Genomic DNA, 21,985 nt, shown 5'->3' with positions numbered 1-21,985 from the left:
CAGCAACCTGGTGAGGCCCTCTGCAACTTAGTAAGATCCTATTTCAAAACAGAACAATAAAATAAGGCTGGCGGTATAGCTGAGAGGTAGAATGCCCTTGCGTTTAACCCACAGTACCACAAACCAACAAAAACTGGGGGAGAAGCTCTAGTGATGAAATCACATGACAGAGAACGTGGCTGCATTTCAGATGTCCTCCAAACATGAAAGGAGCCTGTTGAGCTGCTCCTGTCCCTCCTAGTTCTGTGTTTCACAGCCCTGCTTCAGAATCTAGGAGCGACCCACGACCCACGACCCACGGCACTGAATTGAGGAGCAGCTCCCCAGACACCTCACAGTCTCTATTCCTGGGCTATGATGATGTGTACTGTGGTCACTGGGCCCTGTCCACTTCCAGGACTGAAATTCTACGATGGCTTCTCACAGCCAATAGGCGGCTGTGCTTGGGGCTGGTGGCCAATACCAGATGCCCAATGTGTTCTGATTCCCATGTTGGTGCTATTTACTCAACCTGTTTACAAAGGGCCAGGCACACACCCTCTCCGATCCAGCCAATCAGCTGGTGAACCCCCAGGAAAGCTTTGAAAGAAATTCAAGATAATGACATGGAGTCTAGGAAGGAGGCAAAGCCCACTTTTCAACGATGAGAAACTGTATATATATTTGTGGTACTGTGGATAGAACCCAGGGGTATTCTACCTCTGAGCTAAATCCCAGCCCAATTTTTTATTCTTTATTTTGAAACAGGATCTCACTAAGTAGCTGAGGCTGGCCACTAACCCAGATCCTCCTGTCTTAGCCTCCCAAAGAAGTACTGGGATTGCAAGCATGTGCCACCATGCCCGGCTCCAGTTTTATTTATATTTTAAACCCAAAATCTGTTTGAAGGGGAATGTGAGAGGTGGTTCCCATAGCAACCTGGATGAAGTCTTACAGGCAGTATGTACTGTTCACCCTGGGGCAGCCCATTACCAAATTTCAAAGCATTTCCCTATGGGGGTACTAGGGATTGAACCTAGGGGTGTTCTACATTTGAGCTATACCCATAGCCCTATTTTGTCTTTTTTTTTTTTAATTAATTAAGTTGTAGCGGGCCTCACTAAGTTGCTGAGGTTGGCCACGAACCCAAGATCCTCCTGTCTCATTCTCTCAAGTACTGGGATTACAGGTGTGTACCACTGTGCCCAGCTAGCATTTCCCTTTAATTTCAAGTTACCAAACCATTTAACACTCTCTGTCCTGCATCCAGGCTCTGCCATTTTCTAATGAGTCTAGTCAGATAGGCTTCCCCACAGGGCTGAGCTCTCTGAGGGCAGCCCGGGCAGGATGCTCCGCTCACCACTGTTACAACCAAATGGCTGCTGGGAAACAGCAGTGCTTGCCACGATGCTGAAAAATCCACGCTGAAATGGATGCTTCTGAGCAAGCCACAAGAAAGGAATGGACATGACCCAAGAGACAGGTGCTGGGATTGGAAACATAACAGCAGAGAAAAGCTACCGGATTTCTGGAAGCTTCCTCTTGTATCCCCACCTGCCCACTAGGTGGAGGCTGCCTAGACAGCCCTACGAGGGAAGAAGCACCTGGAAAGGGGTGCGCAGGGAAAAGTCCGCAGGTCTGATCTTTCTGCCACTGCTGCTCCATGCCCTGCACAGGACGGGCCTTGTCTCCGGCCAGGGATTTCCCCTCTCGTCTCATCTACTTTATTTTCTGGCACTGGGGGGGTTGAACCCAGAGGCGTTCTACCTGAGGCATACCCCGGCCCTTTTTAGTTTTTATTTGGAAATGGTCTAAGAAAGTTACTGAGGCTGGCCTTGATCTTTTGGTTCTCCTTCTCAGCTTCCCAAATACTGGGATTACAGGTGTGTGCCTCCATGCCCAGCCTGTCTTGTTTATCCCCCCTCCCCCCGCCCCTCTGCAGTACTGGAGGTTGAACCCAGGGGTGTTCTACCTCCAAATGATACCCCAACCCTATTTTTTATTCTTTATGTTGAAGCACGGTCTTACTAAATAGCTGAGGCTGGCAGAGAGCCAGTGATCCTCCTGTCTCAGCCTCCCAAGTACTGAGATTCCAAGCATGTGCCACCAAGCCTGGCTTGTCTCATTTATCTTAAAACTCTAACACAGTAAGAAGTACCGGTAGAAGGTTTTAGAAGAGTCGAAGCATGAGTCAGAGAATTAGAAGCAAAGAAATCTTCGGAATCAACAGGCCTATCCTACTTGAGAGGATAAAACCCACCTTTTCTTGGCAAGCAAAATCCAACTGAGGTGGTGGGGGCCAAACACTCATCTGGAGGCCACAGCATCCTTAGCGGTCTGACTCCGCAGACTGGAGGTGGAACCTCCACTAGGATTATCTTTCCCTTGGTCGCAAGGGCGCCTAGACAGGCAGTCACAGGGCTGCCATATGGGCCTTTTTATTCCCCTTACCTCCAGGCTACCGGCATCACACCAAGATAAGCAAGCCAGTCTGGTAGAAAAAATTAGGAAGTAGGAAAGGAAGAATTCTCCAAGTGTTTTAGCTCCAAGGTCCATAAATGAACTTAAACTATGCTGAACAAGTATTTTTGTTTAATCCCCAGTACCAAAAAAAGAAAAAAAAAAAGAAAAAAAAAACCAGAAATGGCTTCTGAACAAATTCAAACCCTCTCTTTTTGACCCTGAAACACTCCACTTTGCCTTGGAAGTCTGCCCTTCGAATCCTACAATGAGTTGTCAGGTAGTGGCATTTCTAGAATCTTATCATCCAGATCACTCTCCTGTGATCCGATTCATCTGCATTTTGCTAAAGTCCATCCTAAACAGGTGCCCTCCAGAGAAAACACCTTCCTCCAGGCCACTGCCGACCCAGCCTGAGCCAGCACTTGGCCTCATCCTTCTCTGGTTCCTATACTTCTGGGATATGGACCAGAACAGCCTGAACCCTTCTGAACTCTGGAGTTTTTTTCATTTGCATGTAATTTAAGGTATGTGGTTCTTCCATCCTTTCAAAGACTATTTTCTCTACTTGTCTACACATTTAGGAGACACAACCACCATGTTTGAAGGTTGGAACTACATTATATATTTCTATGTTCCTAACATTGAGCCCAGTGTATATCAGAAAAACTATTAAATAACCACGTGAAGAATGTCCCACAGTATGAGGCAGCTTATTCAGGGGATGATTCATGATCTAAAAATGGGAGGTAATCAGGCTATCATCGGAGGGTTGTACTTTCATTCCACATGACCGGTGTGTGTATGTGCCTGCAGAGATGGAGCTGAGGGCAGAGTAGCTATGCCTCAATGGCAGAAGAGCCAAGAAAGAGATTTACAAACCAGGTACAAAAGCAGAGAGAAAAATGACTGATGAGTGCATTCTTTTAGGCAACTTTTCCTGAGAAAAGTTACAAAGATACAAAGTTATTCTGCCCAGACAAATCCCACTGGACCTGCCAAAAGAAAATGTCCCATTTCTTCCTGGATACAGAAATGCTACCACCCCTGGGAAGTCTTTCCCATTCCCCAATTAACTGTTATTTTCTCTGCGGTCTTACTATGGTTCGAATGTGATATGTCCCCTCTGAAACTCATGTTGTAATCGGATTGCCACTGGGGCAGTGCTGGGTGGCAGCATTGATGGTCTGGGTCAGTTACGGCCAGAGTGGGCTGTTATAAAGCGATGTGCCCCTTGCATGGTTCTTTTCTATGTACTCACTTGCCCTTCAACTTTTCCACTGTGAGCTGAAGCAGCAGGGAACCCTCACCAGAAGTTAAACAGATGCTGGCACCAGGCTCGTGGACTTCCCCACTTCTAGAACCATGAGCTAAAATAAACCTGCACCTTATCTATTCTCAGGTATTTTGTTATAGCAACAGAAAGTGGACTGAGACAACTCTTATGGTATGCTGCCTAAACTTTTGATAGTTCTTCTTTTGTTTTTCCTATGGCTGTTGACACAGACTAAAAACTCTTCAAGAGCAGAATTAGCTTGTAAATTTATGAATCACTTTTTGATGACTTTCTTAGAGTGCACTTGCAAAAAAAATATTGACTTCATTAAAAATGTCCCCCCAAGACTGTTAATTGTGCTAATTTTTTCCTACAAGTGATTATATAGGATCCCTTGACATGAGCATAATTCTTATAATTCATAGAATCTTGCTATTAAAAGTAAAAAACTAGGCCGGGCGTGGTGGCGCACGCTTGTAATCCCTGCGCTTGGGAGGCAGAGACAGGAGGATCGCGCAGGTTCGAAGCCAGCCGCGCGCGCTGGCTTAGGAGACCCTGTTTCCAAATAAAAATGTAAAAATAGGTCTGGGAGTGTAGCCCGGAGGTAGAAGGGCTTCCAGGAACCCCAGTACCACCAAAAAAAGAAAAAAAAAAAAAGAAAAGTAAAAAACTAGCCGGGTGTGGTGGTGCACACTTGTAAGCCCAGTACTGAAGGAGGCCCCAGACAGGAGGACTGCAGGTCTGACGACAGCCTCAACAACTTGGCAAGACCTTCAGCAACTCAGTGAGTCGAGCTGCCCATGTTTTAGTAATGGGACCCAACTGAAAACAAGTACACAGTGAAGACAGAATCAAACTGGGAAGTCCCAAGAGAAAGAATATCCCACTTTACAAATATCCATTAAGTTGCAATTCAATTAAAGCATCTGAAAAGAATTCATAAGTATCAGCAGACCCTGTAATTGCTTAATTAAGGATAGAAGCCCAGCAAACACAACCACAGTAACAGCCTGATTCATTAGCACCTCTGTGAGAGCAGAATGGGATTTCTCACTTAAACATACATTGGCTTTAATTGTGTAATTTGGTTAGGCACTGGTAATCAATGGGGACCCACCATTGCTGGGGCCAGGAGAGGAGGAGGATATTCCTGTTTACCTCTCCTTCTCTCATTAGAAGTTTTTGGTCTACTGAAACAGGTAGTTGATATTCCAATTAGGATTGGCTGGAGAAGAGAAGTTACAGAGATAGAGGAAATGAGGCACTTTATCCAAAGGCATTCACAGTGGAAGAATATACAATCACACCCTAGTTCACCATGCCCAAACCCAGTGCCCCTTTTTAAGTCCCAGGTACCCAGAACCTCTCTCATTGCCGTATCAGACAACAGCTCCAGAGGGGAGCTGTAATCAAAAAGAGAGAGAAGGGAAAACATTTTTTTAAATGCCAAGGGGCATGCAAAGGGAAGTCTCATTTTCTAGTCTTGTTTCATGTGACTAGGTAACTGGTTAATTATAAGTCACCTGCTGTGATTCACATGGGGACCCCCTGCCAAGTGGCTGCTGCCTTCTATGCAAGGTGAGCCCACCAACCCGCCTCAGACTGTAATTCATAATACCTACAGCTGTACCACCTTTAAGAACATGGAAATGCAAACGAGGGTGGGCTCAGTGAGCTGGCAGAGGATTCCACATAGACTTTCTAGATTACTTTGCACTGAAGCCTTAAATTATTATTCTCTTTCAATTCACGAGACAGCATCTGGTTTACAGGGTGCAACTTTGATACCTGCTATGCTCAGTCAACAGGACAACTTTCTGAATTGTGCCCTCAGCATGACCCTGATACCCAAGAGCTAAGAAGGTAATTCAAAATAAGAAAACATCATGTAAAGGTCACAGCACCAGGACACAGTCCATGGCCATTGGGGCTATTAAATAAAAATAAAAATTGAGGGACAAATGGTTTGCAAATGTGTGCCTCGGTCTCCGTTAGACAAGATACCAAAATAAAATGTGACACACATGACAAATGGAGATAAACTAAAAATAAAGACTTTGGGTGAACTGCTTTTGCTGTCACGGAAGGAAATGTATAGGGCTCACTACATGCCAGATGAGGAAAAGGGATGCTTTTAAACAAACGCAGGCTGATCAGGGATCCTGGCTTCTCTGCCAACTCAGGACAAGAACCGACTGTGATTGGCCTCCAAGGCCAACACTGTGTGCATCGGAGGCCACAGCAGCAGGCAGAGGGACCTTGAACAGTCTCAGCTCGGGTGGTGTAAGGTCACTGGCGCACAGACCAAACCTAAGGCAGGTGCTCAGAGGACTAAAGGGCGAGAGCTTTCAGCAGGCACTGACCTGTTAGCTACAGCTGACTTTCTCCAGCCCCACCTGCTCTCCCATCTGACCAAGCAATCACTCCCTGTACAGGGGTGCAGGAACCGTGACAGAGAGGCCAGCTGGCTCAGGCCAAATGCCACTCCCTATCAAGCTGTGGGGCCGTCTGCCCAAAAAAAACCATATTACAACGGACAGTGTCTACCCTACCTTGCAGTATAGCGGGTTCTCTGAAAGGCTGGGATTAATGAGAGTAGCACAGAAGGGACTGATCTCAACAATTCTCTTGATGTTCCCTTGGAGAATCACAAGCCAAACTTCCTCCTCCTCCTTGCTGCAGAGACAGCAAGTCCAGCAGAGTGCCCTTTTTACTTGGTGTGGAGTGTGAACCCCAAGTACGTGTAAGAGGTACCACGAGCACTGTGGTCCAGGTAAACGACACACACACACACACACACACACACACACACACACACACACACACTGTGCCAGGCCTGTGCATACACTCACCTTCCAGACCAGGAGCCCTCCTCGCACTCTAAGCAGACACCCCCAACCATGCTCTCTGGCCATCTCATCCATTCTGTCTCCCCAGGCCATGGCTCTGTTCATCATTCCCCTGCAGCCTTTCTTAGTTCCATCTCAGAATTCACACCAGGGCTCCTCAACATTTCAACAGGCATGCTCCCTGTGATAACCTCTCACTCCATCTTTTTTACATCCTCATTTGCCAAGGAGATTTTGTTGTTCTACATTATATAATTGGTATTATGAAAACAATAGGTATACCAAATAGCTTTTCCAACTACACATGGCACCGTCCTGATTCTCAAGCAAGAATTACAGTTCTAGAAATGCTCAATATGCTGACATCCTTAGAATGTTACCTTGTGTGATTAGCTTTCATTTTTCTGCACTACTTTCCCCTCTCTGTTAAGAGTCTTGGGATAAGCAACCTGCATTTGATAACTCTGCTCCTTACTGTCTACACGCACTCCCCAATCACCTTTAGTTCACTCAACTTTCATGAAACTGTACTGACCAGGGTCACCTGTGACTTCCTGATTGACAAACAGAATAATATTACTTCATCACTCTGAATACATGATCGTCTTATGTGAAGCCCGACATAAATTCTCTGCCACCTTGGCTTCCAGATGACTATGATGGCCTCCATTCCGTTCTTCCCTGCATTTGCGAGTCCTTAGCCCTCTAACTCCACGCTAATGTTCTGTAGGGTGTTTACTTTTCCTACACCTGTCCTATAGGCACTAGGGGAGCTTTAACTGTTGCCTCGATGCCACTCCCTGACCGGAATACTTTGCCTGAATTCCTCTGCTAAGCTTGAACTTTCCCAAGAAACTTTAAGTATTATACATCTGCACCCAAAACCATGATCTGATCCTCAAACCAATTCCTTCTCTTATGTTGCCCTTGTTTGTGAACATCACAATCTATCCCACTGCTCAAGACTAGGAAGCTTGCTTTTTTTCCTCCACCCTTAATATCATTCCCCATCCCCAACCCAAAAAATCTAGTTAGTCTCCCAATTCTATCAAACCAACCTCTGAAATATGACTCCAAACTTCTTCACTGCCACATCTCAGGCACCTGCCCTTTAGGGGGCTGCTTTCATGGACCTTTGCATTGTTCACTCCAGAAGGAACAAACTTTCATAACCCTAGTCATTTCCTTACCTAAGACCTGCCAGTGGCTCTGAGGGTCCATAGGATAAGCCAAAGGAGAGAGACGAGTGCCTATCTAAATTTTCACCATCATCCTCTACGCCCTTCACTCTTAATACTCCAACAGTATCAAAAGCAGTGTATAGCTACACCATACCCCTGTACCTGTGCACCAAGAATATGCCCTCTTCTACATGTTGCAAGCTCTTCTTTGTCCTTCAAACCACAACCTCAAAGCCAGCTCTGCAGGGAGGTGTTTCCTGATTTCCATCTGAGGAACTTATCATCCCCGAGTTGGCTCCCCTTCACTTTATCTGTAATTCTATCCACTCATCTATTGTTCAACGTTAGTTTCGATACATGTCTGTTTTCCCTTAAGAGTTTCCTGAGAACTCTGACCACATTTGTTAGGACAATTCAGGGTTTCTTGCTCATAGTTTCAGATGGAATTCCAGGAGCCTTCCTTCCATAGAACTTGTTACTCAGGCTGGAGGAGGATGACACAGCTTATTTCCTAAAATTTTTTTTTTTTTTTTTTTACCATTACCGGATAGGGCAGAATCTCCCTGGTAGAGTCTCAGCTACGAGCATGCATGGTGCACAAACAGGCCGTTTCATGAGAGGTAAGGCAAGGTCTAGTTAGCAAAACACTAACAATGATCCTAAAAGGCAAGAAGCCATCTCTAGTTATAACTGTAACACATACACAAAGGCTTAGACAGAATGAACAGCCTTCTCAAAATCATCCACATGTACACGGTACAGCCAGGATCCGATCCAAACCAGGATCTGCTTTCTTCTAAGACTCAAGGTCCTGTGTCCCTGCCAGATTTCCAAAGAACCAGAAGATGTACAACACAACAAAACAGACTGTGGCTGGCGGACAAATGCAAAGATTTTACTTTTTAGCATGTATTTATTTCTGTGCAATCCATCTTTTAGAGTGTAAGTTAACTCAGGCAATGCCTTGCAACTGTGAAACTTAGAATTATGCCAAGTCCACAGAGGAACTGGCTGACACGGAGTCGAGTGGTCAGATGGTCTGGGTCTGAACAAGGTGCAACTAGGGGGATTCTACAGAAACACTCCAGCTAAGACAGGTCCATGCCCTGGGAAGGCTCCACTCAGATAGCTCTGTTCACAACCCAGACGTTACTTCCTTCCTCTGCAGCCAAGTTTCCCAGAAAGATCCATACTGTTTCTCCTTTTCACCTCTATGATAAGCCTTGCACTGCCAAAAGGATGCTTCTGTTTCTCAGGTACTGAGGAGAGAAGGAGCTGAATACGTTCCTCAAACTTGGTAATGAAACTTTGTTACTGAAACTTCTCAGTACAGAAACCTGAAGGGAAGGACACCAAGGCCCCAGGAAAGGACCGTCACTCCCTGGCCCGTGGCGCCTCAGTTTACAATTTCCATGAGCTGCGCTACAGTAAGGGCGTGGATCTGTTGCAGCCCTGCTGCAGAGCTGCCCTGAGCTTGGTGGCATGTTTCAACCAGTCCCTTCGGAGCAGGACAGAGCCAAGGAGCTCAGCATGTGCCTTGGTGAGCAGGGACGGCCAAGCAGCAGCACCAATGCCACGGCCACCCGTTTGGGAGTGACTTGTCCCACAGAACGCAATGCATTTCATGTGTGTGTGGGGGGGTGTGCATGCACCCACATACAGGGACAGGGTGGGGGAGGAAGAGGCAGATGTGAAGTGACAGCCTTTCTTCAAAGACTATGGTGTTTATGAAGAACTGGCTGGAAATAGATTTATTATTTGCAAGCAGCGAAGAAATAAAGCAGTTTGCTCCCTGAATACATAAATGTAAATCGCTCAAAGAGCACAGTTCCTCCACAGTCTTGCTTGCTTGGGAGACATGAAACTATCAGAAAAGCTAGGATACGAGACATGTATGTTCAGCTGGCAGAGAAAGGAGGTGAGCTTGCCCTAGTGTGACACCCCCAGTGCAACAAGAGACATGAGAGATGCAGAGGCCTGGGAGGGTAATGTCACGGTGGGGGTTTCACACAGATGGAGCATTTGAGAAGAAGAAAAGAGAAGCAAATGACATTGCCTGGCAGTTTCAAGGGCAGTGGCTCAGTACCTTGAGGCCTGCCCATGACCAGGCTGGCAGGGCAATAGATCTTAAGTGGGTTGTACCAACTATTATGAATTCCATCATTAAGATTTTTTCTAGCTGGATTTCCCTTCCCCTAAGGAGTCTGGACTCCTTAGCTAAGGCTATAGGAGAACAATCTGGAGATGTAGGCTCCAGGGCCTATCTAGAAAAGAAGCTGTGTGACCTCCAGGGATGACTTCTGAGGCTCAGCAAGAATGTTCAGAGCAGCGACGGACACACAAGACTTACCCGCAAGCAAGAAGGTGATAAGGCAAGTTTCCTTTGGCAAATAGAGTTTGAGGCGAGAACCACTGAAGACATATTCCACCACAGCTTCAGAACGACCTGCCCGCTGAAGAAAGGGCAGGAACTGCTTTGCTTTCTGGGTATCCTGAAGGAGAAAAGAAGAAAAGAATCATTGGAAAGTCGTGAAACCCAATCAGTCTCTATGGTCTAGGGCAAGTCTAATAGACACGAAAATTAGCCCTATAAAATAAGACATTTCTGAAAATGTGACACACACATGCTACTTAGGTAACCGTGAGAGAAGAAATATAGCCAAGCAACAGTTTCCAGAACATTCTCATTGAGTCATACTTCCCTCTGTTCAGATTCTAAGCACTCAGCGGATGCTTAGGAAGGCGAGTTAGGAGGGTGCTTGGACATTGAGAGGTTCCCTCATTTTCTGGGGCAGGAAACAAGGCCTATTTTCCCATAACATAAAACTCAGGTTAGAAGACTGACACCATCCCTCCATGGAATTAATATTTATGTATGTATGTACGTATGTACGTACTAGGGATTGAATCAGAGGCATTCTACTGAAGCTATACCCCTAATTTTTTTTTAAATTTTTTTGTTCTGAAATATGGTCTCAATAGGATGCTGAGAGTCTAATACATTGCTAAGGCTGTCTTTGAGCCTGTGATCCTTCCATGAAGTTCATTTCATCTTTAATTTTCTTAAAAAAAAAAAAAAGTGAGTCGGGCGTGGTGGTGCACGCTTGTAATCCCTGCTCTTGGGAGGCAGAGACAGGAGGATTGCGCAGGTTCGAAGCCAACCTTGCTGGCTTAAGAGACCCTGTTTCCAAATAAAAATATAAAAAATAGGTGTCTGGGAGTGTAGCCCAGAGGTAGAAGGGTTTCCAGGAACCCCAGTAACACCGAAAAAGAAAAAAAAAAGTGATGCCCAGGCTATTACATACCCCTTAAAGCTCTTCTCAGGAAACCAAATGTAGGTCATTTTTCAATGTTAAACAGGCTGTGTCACACTCCAAGTTCAGTTTCTCTACCCTGAGCCGCCTTCTTTGGGCACCAGCATAGCAGCTCTGTTCCATGCGTATTTTGGAAACAAGGTGGAACCAGGGCATAGTGTTCCTACTCTGGGAAATCTACAACCGTAGGATGTGCTCCAAACTATTTTTTTTCATGCATCAACACAAGGTTTATGTATTGTACTCTCCAGAGTACCAAGCGTGGACACTTTAAACCTCGGAGCTCTCAACCACATAGGAGCTAAGGGCCTTCAAATCCTTTCAGTCTCTCAAGCTAATTAAACAGATGATAGAGTAAACAAGCACCAAAATATCACATGGTGTCTGCTAGGGAATAGTGGATGGATGCCGGTGTTTCAGGTTTGCAGCCCAGCCAGCAGAAGTGTAAACTCCCTCCGAGGACGGCAGGTTCTACACACTTTTCTTGACTTTGGTGACACAGGCAGCTGGCACTCAGCCAAACTCTTCCTTTCTGACTCTTCTAGCAACTGAGCTATTGTATCTAAATTAACATACATTAGATAATAAAAATTTAACAAGCCATCGAGTATTTTGGAGTTTTCGTAGCATCCAAGGGGGCTCCTCTCATTGAGAAGCAGCGAGGTAGGCTGTGATGAAAACAATATTTATAGTAATGAGATTCACCCCTCCCTTCAAACAGATTCTTAGAGGAAAGGAGAGACAGTCATCCATTCTTATGCTTCTCTTAGCACGCTGGTAAAAGGTAACCTAACACTGAGCTTTCGTGGGCTGGAAACTTCCCCATCAAACACCTGAGCAACACATATACTACTATACATATAGGGCAGGAAAGATGCCTTTCTGGCAGTTGGCTGAAGTCCAGAACAGTCAAGCAAGACAAATGCTCCATGGGAACAAAAGCACCACCTGATTAAAATCCTTTTGCCATACCAATCTAAATCTGGGACATTATTCATGAGCGGAGCCAGTAAGTCAACAACAATTATCAAATTGATTATTGCAAATCACGAAGTGCTCTGATGTCTTTGAAGAAGACCTTTTTCTTCAAGACTAGAGTCATCTACATTTTTCAGAAACAGACCTTTGCTCACTATTCTCTTTTAGATGCATTTATCTGAAAAAAAAATGCTTATAGAAATAATAACGCACATGTCTTCAATGTTAATAAAAACATGAAAGCTGCAGGAGACCCTCTTTCCTTGTTGCTAAATTCCCAAAGGAGGTAGGCCAAGTATTACTGACTTTATCAGGAGAGGCACCTCCTCAGGCGGATAGCGAAGGGCCATCGCAAGGACCTTGCTGCGATCTCTTTTTTTTTTTTTTTTTGCAGGTCTGGAGATGGAACCCAGGGGCATTCAACCTCTGAGCTACACCCCCTGCCCTATTTTTTATTCTTTATTTTGAAACCCGGTCTCACTGAGTTGCAGAGGGCCTCACTAAGTAGCTGAGGCTGTCCGCGAACCGCGATCCTCCAGGTCTCAGCCTCCCGAATGCTGGGATTACAAGCGTGCGCCACCATGCCCGGCTAGCTGCGATCTCTTTAATGAAAAGCCATAGACGGTCCTGACTCCTCCTAAGTGTCAACTCTCTCCTTAGCCCTACTTGAGAAATGCCATGTGGGAAGATGACAAAAGAGAATGGCATGCCAAACATTATGGCAAAGACTAGAAGGCCACTGAAGACACGAAACAAATTTATTTATTTATTTTTTATTTTTTTGGTGGTACTGGGGGTGGAACCCAGAGGCTTTCTACCTCTGGGCTATACTCCCAGACCTTTTTTTAAAAAAAACATATATATAAATTTTATTTGGAAACAGGGTCTCAATAAGTTCCTGGAAGCCTCACTGAGTAGCTGAGCTGGCTTCGAACCCGTGCGATCCTCCTGTCTCAGCCTCCCAAGTGCGGGGATTACAAGCGTGCGCCACCACGCCCGGCGACACGAAGCAAACTTAAAAGCCTACCACCACCACTGTTTGTGTTTATTTCCTGGTGCAAAATTATCATACAAGACAAAGAGCTCCCAGTCCTCTTGAGGCAAGTGTTCAAAGGCTTAGATGAGATGCCCATGGACCATCCATTAGGAGAAAGCATAGACCTTTCACCCAAGCTGTCAGAATTTTAAGAACGAAAAGGTGTTATGAAGTGGACTCCACTGAATGTAATATCCAAAAGATGTCAGCTCTTTCCAATCTCAGTCATGGCCACACAATGGGATCTGTCTTTCCTTGTCCTCTGAGGCATTTCTCTGCTCGGCATATTCCTTTTCCATATAAAAATCTTCAAAACTATTAATATATGCTTCAGTGGCTCAAATGAAAACGGAGCCAGGTGTGGTGGTGCATGCGTGTAATCCCAGCATTCAGGAGGTGGAGACCTGAGGATCGAGGTTCTCGGACACCTTCAGCTACTTAGCAAGGCCCTTTGCAACTCAGTGAGATTCTGTTTCAAAAAAAGACTAAAAAATAGGGCTGGGGTGTAGCACAGAGGTACAATGCCTTTGGTTCTATCTCCAGTACCGGGGGAGGGGGGGGATACTGGTAAGGAATACTGGCAAGTTTCTTTAGGTGATGTAGCCATTAATCACTTCCTGATAATTAAGTCATGAAAGTCATTTATTTTAGAAATTCTCATTATATTACCACTAAGTTGACTAAATGTGGTTAAGTAATTTGCTTTTCAAAGAGTCTGTACAGATAAAGGAATGTGCTCTAGTCTTTTATACTCATTTTTAGGGCTAAGAAGAGAAAGGTATAGACAAAGAAATTTGATTAAGAGAAAGAAAGCATAATAATACAGACCAGTTTAGGCCTTACTGCGAAGCGGAAGATGCCAGTTGGATAATCAAGTGATAAAGTTCAAAATATTTCATTAACGTGACATTTTCAAAATTCCTTCAGTAATCCTGAAGCATGACTCAAGTGAGATTTAGTGAAATTAAAAATTCCTTTAGAAACTTTAACCATGAAATGAAATTTTTATGTGTGTATATGTATGGCACTGGGGATTGAACATAGGGACATTCTACCAATGAGCTATACCCCAACCCTTTTCATTTTTTTGATTTGAAACAGGGTCTTACTAGGTTGCTGAGAGCCTCACAGTTGCCGAGGCTGGCCCCAAACCGGAAATCTTGCTGTCTCTGCCTCCCAAGTACTGGGATTACAGGCATGTGTCACCATGCCCAGCTTTTTTTTTTTTTTTTTTTGGTGGTACTTGGGTTCCTGAAAGCCCTTCTACCTCCGGGCTACACTCCCAGACCTATTTTTACTTTTTTATTTGGAAACAGGGTCTCCTAAGCCAGCGTGCGCGGCTGACTTCGAACCTGCGCGATCCTCCTGTCTCTGCCTCCCAAGCGCGGGGATTACAAGCGTGCGCCACCAAGCCCGGCTTCCATGCCCAGCCTTTTAAAAATATATATGAGAAGGGTCTCAGACTTAAAGAGAAAACAACCCTGGGATTTGTTACAACGAATCTTCACTTGAAGATAGCAGCCAAGCATTTGCGCTCAGTTATATACTCAAGACTCAAAACCCTCTACTTTGTAGCTCATTCATACAGGGGCTAGGACTCTGTTGCCATAGTTTCCTACACTGGTTTAAGGCTTTGAGAATCCAAGTAGATAAAATTAGCTATGGTTTTCTGTTATCTGTACCAATATTCCCCTCCACTGGTGTAAATAATCAAGCAGCAACTGTATTTCTAAGCAGAGAAGTATCTTTTTCGTTGCACTGGTAGTTTTCATATTACCTATGCTTCACAACAAGCTATACATAAGTATTTTCCTGTACTCCTGGAAAAGCTAATTTAGGGTTGCATTAGCCACATTTAACCTGCTATTGTGGATGGCATCTCTTTAAGGAATGTTTCTGCCTCCTCAATGCACCTTGAAATTGAGAAAGTAATCATGCAACAAACGTGCCTGGGGTGACTTCATTCAAAGCATGTTAATACCTATTCCTCACATTTAGAGGGCCAGAGCTTGGAATGACCCTCCAGACAGGCTGGGTGTGCCTTAGAGAGAAAAGTTCTAAAGACATCCTAATTATATGCTCACACTCTGCCCCCACTTCTGGCCTGTCAGTCTGAATAGCTTCCAAATGTGGGTACATCACATCTGTCCATGAATACAAGAAATCGTAGTAGAGAGACTAGGTATCTACCTTCCTGTGTATGCGAATGTATGCTAAAATAATTTACAATGAATAATAATGAATGGGATGAATAAAAAATTGGATGGGGGTGAAAGACAAGGGGAAGTAGAATCCTTATATAGTAGGTACAGGCCTGAGCTAGTCTGAGGGGAACACGACTTACACAGCCAGGTCATCTACATCCTATAAGAGTGGAACTTACAGAAATCAAGCTTCTGTGAAATTCTGGAACAGGGTATGAAGCTGTCATGTGCACTAGATGTTAGCACAGCAAATCCTATGATTTTTCCACTGAAAATTCCAATACTGTAGAGGGAAATCTAGAAAGGCCTGGTGAGAGGCAAACATCACAGCACTCAGACAGCACAGCGAAACGAGAAGAGAGTGAACCTATTAGTTAACAATTAACCACCGAGGATTATCATGCGCAAGCCTCAAATGGGAGCCGTTAATAATGAAGCTCACTAATTAGTTCTCATCCTCGCAATCACTCTTTGATTAACATCATAGGAAAGAGAATTAATCATAAATACATGTAGAGCTTATTATGTCACCATGGGGGCCTTGGCTACCAACACTTGAGAAACTCAACGGTGAAGGCCACCCATCTTGAAGAAGCTACTTGGAGGGACAGCCATGTGCTCTACGGCCCACCCCAGAATGTTTCTTCCCTGTGCGGGCTGATTGTGCCGCTAGGTCCCATCAGGGCCGTCCTGAGGATCAAAGACACAATACTATTTGGGCTCAACCAATCTTATTGTCAGAGCAGCAAAATCCTTGTGAACAAGAGGACAGACACAGATAAGAGAGTGTGGAGATCAGAACTAATCGCTGAAGATACTGAAGCAAATGTGTTCTTTCATTGTAACGTGCACTGCAATCACTTCCTGCCATAGTTATCTATCTTTACAGGACGATACAGAACAGGGGAATTATTTTTGCAGCTTTGGGAAGACAAATCACAACCGCATCCCATACTCAAAAGGCAAAGAAGCCATCCATCACTTCACACTCTTCCTCCCTTCCCCACGCCGGGCTCCATGGCCGCAAGTGACATTTTAATTCACAGAATGGGTTTATGATTTTCTGTGAGGAGCCAGCTGTACAGCATGATAATCTCTTGAAATAAATGGGACCCTGGCAGGGAGGACACTTGGGAATGCATTCCAGCTCCAGCACTACCACAAAGCACTCAAAAACTTGAAACCAACCCTCCCCATCTGGTTATCAATATTTCACAGTGAGGTGTGTGGAGGGGGCTCTGGGGCGGGTGTAAACTTCTGGGAGTTGCACATTTAACAGGAATAAAGCAAACGCAGGAGAGAACCCTAGAGAAAAACACTCTAAAACAAAACAAGGTTACACCGATTAAAAAAGAAAAGGTGCTGAATCTAGGCCATCAATAATGTCTTATTAAATGTTGTATGTGGTTTACAGTTTCTCACATTGTTTACGCAGTTGGCACACTTAAGAGGCCTCCAGCACATCAGAGTGGAGAGGAAACAGCAGGCCAGGTGCAGAGCCCCAGCCCTGGGAGCATGAACCCAGAGAAGGTCTGTAGAAATATTATGCAGGAAGAGGCCAGCATCCTAACTGGTGATGCCCCAACAGAAACAGCAACTATCCCTGATTCTACTATCCCCGCAATAGTAAGGGAAGACAGCCTGGCTCACCAGTTTCCAACAAGGACCTTGTAGGATAACAGGGACGGGGGAACCAAAATAGTGAGCTTACTGAACTCAAAGAAGGAAGCTATAGAGTACCTTAGTGGCAATGTAGCCTCATCTCTCACATACAGAGGGGGAAAAACTGTTATTCAATAAGAAATAAAAGGAACTGAACTTTTTATAACATCCTCTCTCCATCCCCTATTTCTGGATTGAACCCAGGCCTCTCGCAAGCAAACTGCTATCGAGCTACATCCTCAGCCCACCGTCTATGACTTCAGCTCTACAAAGGGCAGGCATCTATAAATATTTTTACATGGTTGGTTCGGCCCACCTTCTCTTTCCTTTCTACCGTGTGCAACACAGTGAAAAGAAACCAGGAAGCCGGGCGTGGTGGCGCTCACTTGTAATCCCCGCGCTTGTGAGGTAGAGACAGGAGGATCAAGCAGGTTTGAAGCCAGCTGTGCTGGCTTAAGAGACCCTGTTTCCAAAATAAAAAAAGTATAAAATAGGTCTGGGAGTGTAGTCCGGAGGTAGAAGGGCTTCCAGGAACCTCAGTACAAAAAAAAAAAAAAGAAACCAGGGGAGGCTGAGACAGGAGGACAGTGGTTTGAGACCAGCCTTAGCTACTTAGTGAGGGCATTTGCAACTCAGTGAGACCCTGTTTCAAAGAATAAAAAATAGGGGTGGGGGGTGTTGTTTGGAGGTAGAATGCCCCTGGTCTCCATCCCCAGTACAAAAAAGGAAAGGAAAGAAAAAGAAACCAGGAATTGGCAAATGCTAAGAGAAGATGTGCCTTTCGGTTTAAAATGAAAATATGCAAAGCAACATTGCTGACTGCCAATCATGACAGCCCAACTGAAAAGAGTCAAATTGCGTGACAGGGCCCAGAAGATGGCCTGTACTTCCTCTGAACTCACTCAGAATTGGAAAAAACCATCAACTTGGGATAAACAAATGGTAGCACACAACAGCATGTAATATTATCTTTCAGTAAAATTGATGTAGAAAAAGATATGGATAAATCTCATCTACATGATTCCATTCACATGGCACTCTTGCAAAGGTTCAACTCTAAGTGGTATAGCTCAGTGATAGAATGTCACATTAAACTTAAGTATAGCCCTGGGTTTAATCACCAGCACTACAAAACAAACAAACAAACAAACAAAGTTTCAATTATAGGAACAGAAAGAAAAAAACACATCTGTGATTTTCATAGACTCTAAAAGAAACAAAAATATCAGAGGATAATAAAACAGTAATATTATATTGACTGTGGTGATAGTTAGGGTTGAATATAGTTTTCTCAAACTACATGTTTGTCAGCTGTCTGTGGTGGGGAACTCTTGAAATCTCAGCACTCTGGGAGGCTGAGGCAGGAGGATTATAGGTTCCAGGCCAGCCTCAGCTACTTAGTGAGGCCCTCTGCAACTTAGTGAGACCCTGTTTCAAAATAAAGAATAAGAAATAGGTCTGGGTGTATAGCTAGGAGGTAGAATGCCCCTGGGTTCAATCCCCAGTACTGGAGGAAAAAAAAAAAAAAAAAAAACATGTTCATCAAAACTCATAGAATTACCAATATATTTCTTATACTTTTAAAAAATAAGAGACAAAAAAACCCAACCTGGGTATAAAGAACGTGCAATATCTTAATTTTTAACTCAAGAAAACGTTTTTTTTACCAATCAACTAGCTTGGAAGTAGCTGGGAGAGAATGACAAGTTCAAAACTAACCACTCAGTAATTATGGTTTAAATCAACTAATTTAGTATAATTAGATACTGATATATTTAAGCACTCTAACAACTTTAAGCAGAAAATGATTATGACGAAAGGGCCGGTAAGGCACAGGAAAAAAAAAAAAAAAAAAAAAAAAAAGAATGTTTTCCCAAAAGTAGCATTAGAAAGTCCCAAGTAGGCAAAGGCCACGAGAAAGCGAGGGGGGCATGATGTCACCTCAGCGGGCCACAAAGGGGGCGTGCTTTCTTCAAATGAGAACAAAGTGCTACCAAGTGCTGATGCCTATTGACATTTCTTTTCTATCTGGAAATAAACTCAGGCGATACAGCTTAACATGAATAAAATAATATCCAATTCTCAATCAAATGAAACTTCTACAGAAGCTGAGATTGCTCTTTTATTGAATGACTTCCAGTTTCCCAAATTTAACCAGCTGAAATGCTGCTGTGAGAACCATTCAATTTAACCTTTAGAAATGAAGTCATTGCCTCTTTAGTGGCAGAATCTGCATTTTGTCATCAACAAGAAATATAATGCCCTTGGCTTAGCGGGCAAGACTTTTTTCATAAGATAAGCTAGGCATTGAAATTGCAGATGATGATATGTAAGGGGGGGAAAAGTCAGTGCATACCTCCTCAGAATGAAGTATCTGACATATCAGCTTGTTTTCTTCCTCTCGTCAATGCTCCTTCTCTAATTTGGATGTGATGTGGCATTAAGATGTGCTCAAAGTGCTGTGCTATGTCCCTCCTCAGGCCTGCTAATCCACCATCAGAGTCAGGGCCTACCATTAATCCACGGTGTCCAAAACGTTCCACAAATGAGCGCCAGCCACATCTCTTCCTGTCCTCCTACTTTATCCCAAGCTGTCCCTCCCTTCTCTCACTTTTGCACACATTAATTAATTAATTTATTCGATGGTACTGGGGATGGAACCCAGGAGCACTGTACCTCTGAGCTACACCCCCTGCCCTATTTTTTTTTTTTTTTTTAGTATTTTTAGTTTTTTTGAAACAGGGTCTCACTGAGTTGTGAAGGGCCTTGCTCAGTAGTTGAGGCTGTCTGCGAACCGTGATCCTTTGGTCTTTGCCTCCCGAATGCTGGGATTACAATCGTGCGCCACCATGCCTGACCCTGCACACTTTACTTTTTCAGCAGGATATTATTATGACTTTTGGTTAAGCTCCTGTTTTCCCCACTCTGACTTTGTAAGGAAAGCCTGAACACTGGAAAGCACCTCCTGTGCTCTCCACTCCTCTGCTGGTCTCTGCGCAGGGCTTTCCCCTCAGAAGACCCTGCACATCCATCCCCTCCACGCCCTTCCCTGGATTGTGTTTCCCAGATCCATGCCTCCGCCTTCTGGTTTACTTCTCTTCTCCTTGTCTATATATAAAAAGATCTTGTTCAGATTTCAGACTGACCTGAAGGCAACCTACCCATGGCGTAGGCCATGGGGAAGATGAACTGGAGCACACTGAGCAGGGCCTACAATTCAGGAGGGCACTTAGAAGGCCAGGCTCAAAAAGAATGTACAGGTGTGACGAATGAAGTTTTCTTTAAGGTTTCAGATCAGTTCTTATCACTTCCAATGTCTCTATAGGCAAAAGGTAAGAATTTATTATGGAGCCAGAAAGCGCATCGGTGAGGTAATTAAAATGCAAGGAGTAAAGAATTTAAAAGATGGTTTGATGAAGCACACATTTTCATTTCACAGGCAAACCAAGAACTCCGGGGCAAGGAAATTGATGCCATGCAAATTTCTCTTTCTGACAAGAATGCAACTTCAGAAAAGGGAAGAGGAAAAAATGTCGGCAAGTGACCTGTGACATGTTAAAAATTTTAAATAAATGTTAATCAAGCTGAGATGGGTATGTACGCAATCTTTTTCCAGAATATTTCCCACCAACAGATGGTTTAAGCCAGGGATGTAGAATACATGGATACAGGAATCAGCCACATTTAGAGCATTAATTTTTGTCTATAGACACGTCAATGTTGTTCCAATGAACTTTAAGGGACAACATTTTCAACATGTCTACTTAGACTTCTTAAAGCCCTGTGTTTTTAAAGAGTTAATAAAAAATATTCCATTTGCAAGAGAAAGTTCAAGTTTTCTCAACATGAAGAAAAGTTGAAACTATTATGGAAGACATTTATTATTAATTAAAACAGAAGGTGGCGCGCACGCGAGTGCGTGCGTGCGTGCATGCGTGTGTGTGTGTGTGTGTGTGTGTGTGTGTGTGTGTGTTTGGTGATGGTGGGGATTGAACCTAGGCATATTCTACTACCAAATTACACCCCTGGTCCTCTTTATTTTTTATTTTAAAACAGGATGTCACTAAGTTAGCACACTCTGGCCTCAAATCTGTGATTGATTCTCCACGTCCAACATGGCCAGTGTCTTAAAGACAACAAAAAATAACACACCACACAATGCAGATATATTAGCACAGAAAAATTTCAAGTGGCTACTGGTACCGATGATTTTTCTTTTTTTTTTTTTTACTTACTTATATTAGATGCATTTAAAAACAAAAATTTGGCACAAAATTTATATAAAGAAACATAACTTCTATTTAAAATGTGAAAATATTTTAAGATTCAAGACTCAGTTAGCTTTGTACAAATTATTGAGGTCAGATAACCCCAGTTTTTCAGAACTAGCATTCAACAGCCTCTACAATAAATGAGGTCCTTTATATTTTCAGTCAAATATTATTGATGCTATAATAAAGTGTGTAAACGGATGTGGAAAACACGTTGACCAGATGCTGAAGTGAAATTTGCTCTACAATTCAATTCTAAGCACAATGCTTTATGGCATGGTGCCATCAAACTAAGTGGCCCTTTTCTTAAGGAATAAAAGTTTAATGCAGATAATTATGATTCAGAACCATGAAGACACAAAACAAACAAAAATCACACATTAACATGATGTGCGAATTTTAGAAAATGTGATCCTAGTAAGACAGCCGCATGTTGTAAAAAGCATCAAAGTCAGGAGCAGCAACAGATTTAATAAAGTGTACCCAGGATTCCAGGCAGACATGGGGAATATGTGATAACAGGCTTCAACAACAGTGAAACTACCCCTGCAGAAAAACATCTTTAAGGTAGCTGGAAATGTTGTTTTGGGGTACATTTGGGATCTCAAATTCGTCCTAAGGCAAAATGTACAATTTCCTCTATCTTTACCCAGTGGCTTTACGGTTTTGGTATCTGATAGCCATATGGGATACTGTATTGAGGATCTAGAATTGAGATTTTAGGATCTTGTCTATCATTGGGTAAATATACTGAGCACAGGAGAAATGGCAGAGA

At 43.7% G+C, this 21,985-nt stretch overlaps 1 protein-coding gene across 1 annotated transcript in view; it reads right to left on the bottom strand.

Moving 5' to 3' along the window:
* Positions 1–21,985, bottom strand: part of SND1 (staphylococcal nuclease and tudor domain containing 1) — a gene marked incomplete at its 3' end in the record, with an annotated part of 461,155 nt that overhangs the window by 141,425 nt on the left and 297,745 nt on the right. Inside the window, exon 15 of the mRNA XM_080701065.1 lies at positions 10,096–10,237. Coding sequence (XP_080557191.1) covers positions 10,096–10,237 — 142 coding nt within the window. The remainder of the gene's footprint in view (positions 1–10,095; positions 10,238–21,985) is intronic.

The sequence above is a fragment of the Muscardinus avellanarius genome, assembly GCF_963383645.1.
Source record: "Muscardinus avellanarius genome assembly, chromosome: 9".
NCBI lineage: Eukaryota > Metazoa > Chordata > Mammalia > Rodentia > Gliridae > Muscardinus > Muscardinus avellanarius.
The sequence above is the reverse complement of the archived record's forward strand: the minus strand, read 5'-3'. Positions and strand labels throughout refer to the sequence as shown.